At 46.1% G+C, this 1031-nt stretch overlaps 1 protein-coding gene across 2 annotated transcripts in view; it reads right to left on the bottom strand.

The window, feature by feature from the left end:
• The window catches only part of Hao1 (hydroxyacid oxidase 1), a 51281-nt gene extending 50632 nt beyond the window's left edge, over nucleotides 1-649 (bottom strand). Inside the window, exon 1 of one of the 2 annotated variants that reach the window (XM_008834355.2) lies at nucleotides 453-649. In XM_008834355.2, coding sequence (XP_008832577.1) covers nucleotides 453-589 — 137 coding nt within the window. In that variant the 5' untranslated portion in view covers nucleotides 590-649. The remainder of the gene's footprint in view (nucleotides 1-452) is intronic. The other variant, XM_029564147.1, reaches the window with a different exon arrangement.
• Between the last annotated feature and the right edge of the window lie 382 nt (nucleotides 650-1031).

The raw sequence follows: 1031 nt of genomic DNA, 5'->3' as shown, positions 1-1031 counted from the left end.
GTATTGCCTGCACGTACGTGAGTACACCTGTGTCATGCAATGCCTCAGAGGTCAGAAGAAGGCTTCGGATTCCTCTGGAACTAGAGCTAAGGATGGCTGTAGCTGCCATGTGGGTGCTGGGAATCGAACCCGGGTCCTCTGCAAGAGCAGTCAGTGCTCTTAACCACTGAGCCATCTCTCCAGCCCCCCTAGTTTATGACAACTTTTATGCAGGTAAATTAACCACCATCCTGCTTCAAGCCAGTAAAGGCTGTGTTCACATTCTCTGCCAAATCCGCGGCTTATACTTTTCAACATCATAAGAAACCAGGATTTCTCATATCCCAGGAATCTCCCCCTCTTTATTGAGCATAAATCCTGGCCCACAGTTTCACGTCATAACACAACTAGATCTCGTTTTCATACAGTCTTTGCATAATATCAAAACAGTTTTAAATAACCACGTTTCTTACCTGGAAAACGCTGCAATGTTATCAGCCAAGGTCTCCTGGTCATTTGCTCCAGACCTGTAATAATCATATACTGACTTTTGAAGCACTGATTTGGCATGTCGCTCATAATCATTGATGCAGACCAGCCGGGGGTACATTGTCACAGCTTACTGCAGCCTTACATATTCTGGGGGGTTTTCATGGGTTGCCTGCTACACTGGAACAATTCCGTTATTAGTCAATTATTAATAGACTTTTGTCAAAGTTCATATTCAGTTCTCTCTTGCTTACATCAAATGAGCAAACATTGTATGCTTAGACTTTGACATTCCATTTGCAGATTCTCCACCAAAAAGCGCCTAGAACACAGGAAATTAGCCCTGAGGAAGTAGCAGGAGTAAGTGGGGGCTGCCCTGCTGAAGAACAGAGGAAGGGGTCAAAAGTTAAGGTCTCAGCTGGGCGTGGTGGCAAGCCTGTAGTCCCAGCACTCGGGAGGCCGAGGCAGGCGGATCTCTGAGAGTTCAAGGCCAGCCTGGTCCACACAATGAGTTTCAGGACAACTGGGGCTATGGGAAAACCCTGTCTCAAAAAAAAAAGTTA

Source organism: Nannospalax galili, unplaced genomic scaffold, assembly GCF_000622305.1.
Source record: "Nannospalax galili isolate Female #2095 unplaced genomic scaffold, S.galili_v1.0 scaffold1477, whole genome shotgun sequence".
In the NCBI taxonomy this organism is placed as follows: domain Eukaryota; kingdom Metazoa; phylum Chordata; class Mammalia; order Rodentia; family Spalacidae; genus Nannospalax; species Nannospalax galili.
Note: the sequence above shows the minus strand (reverse complement) of the source record. Positions and strands in the feature narration are given on the sequence as shown.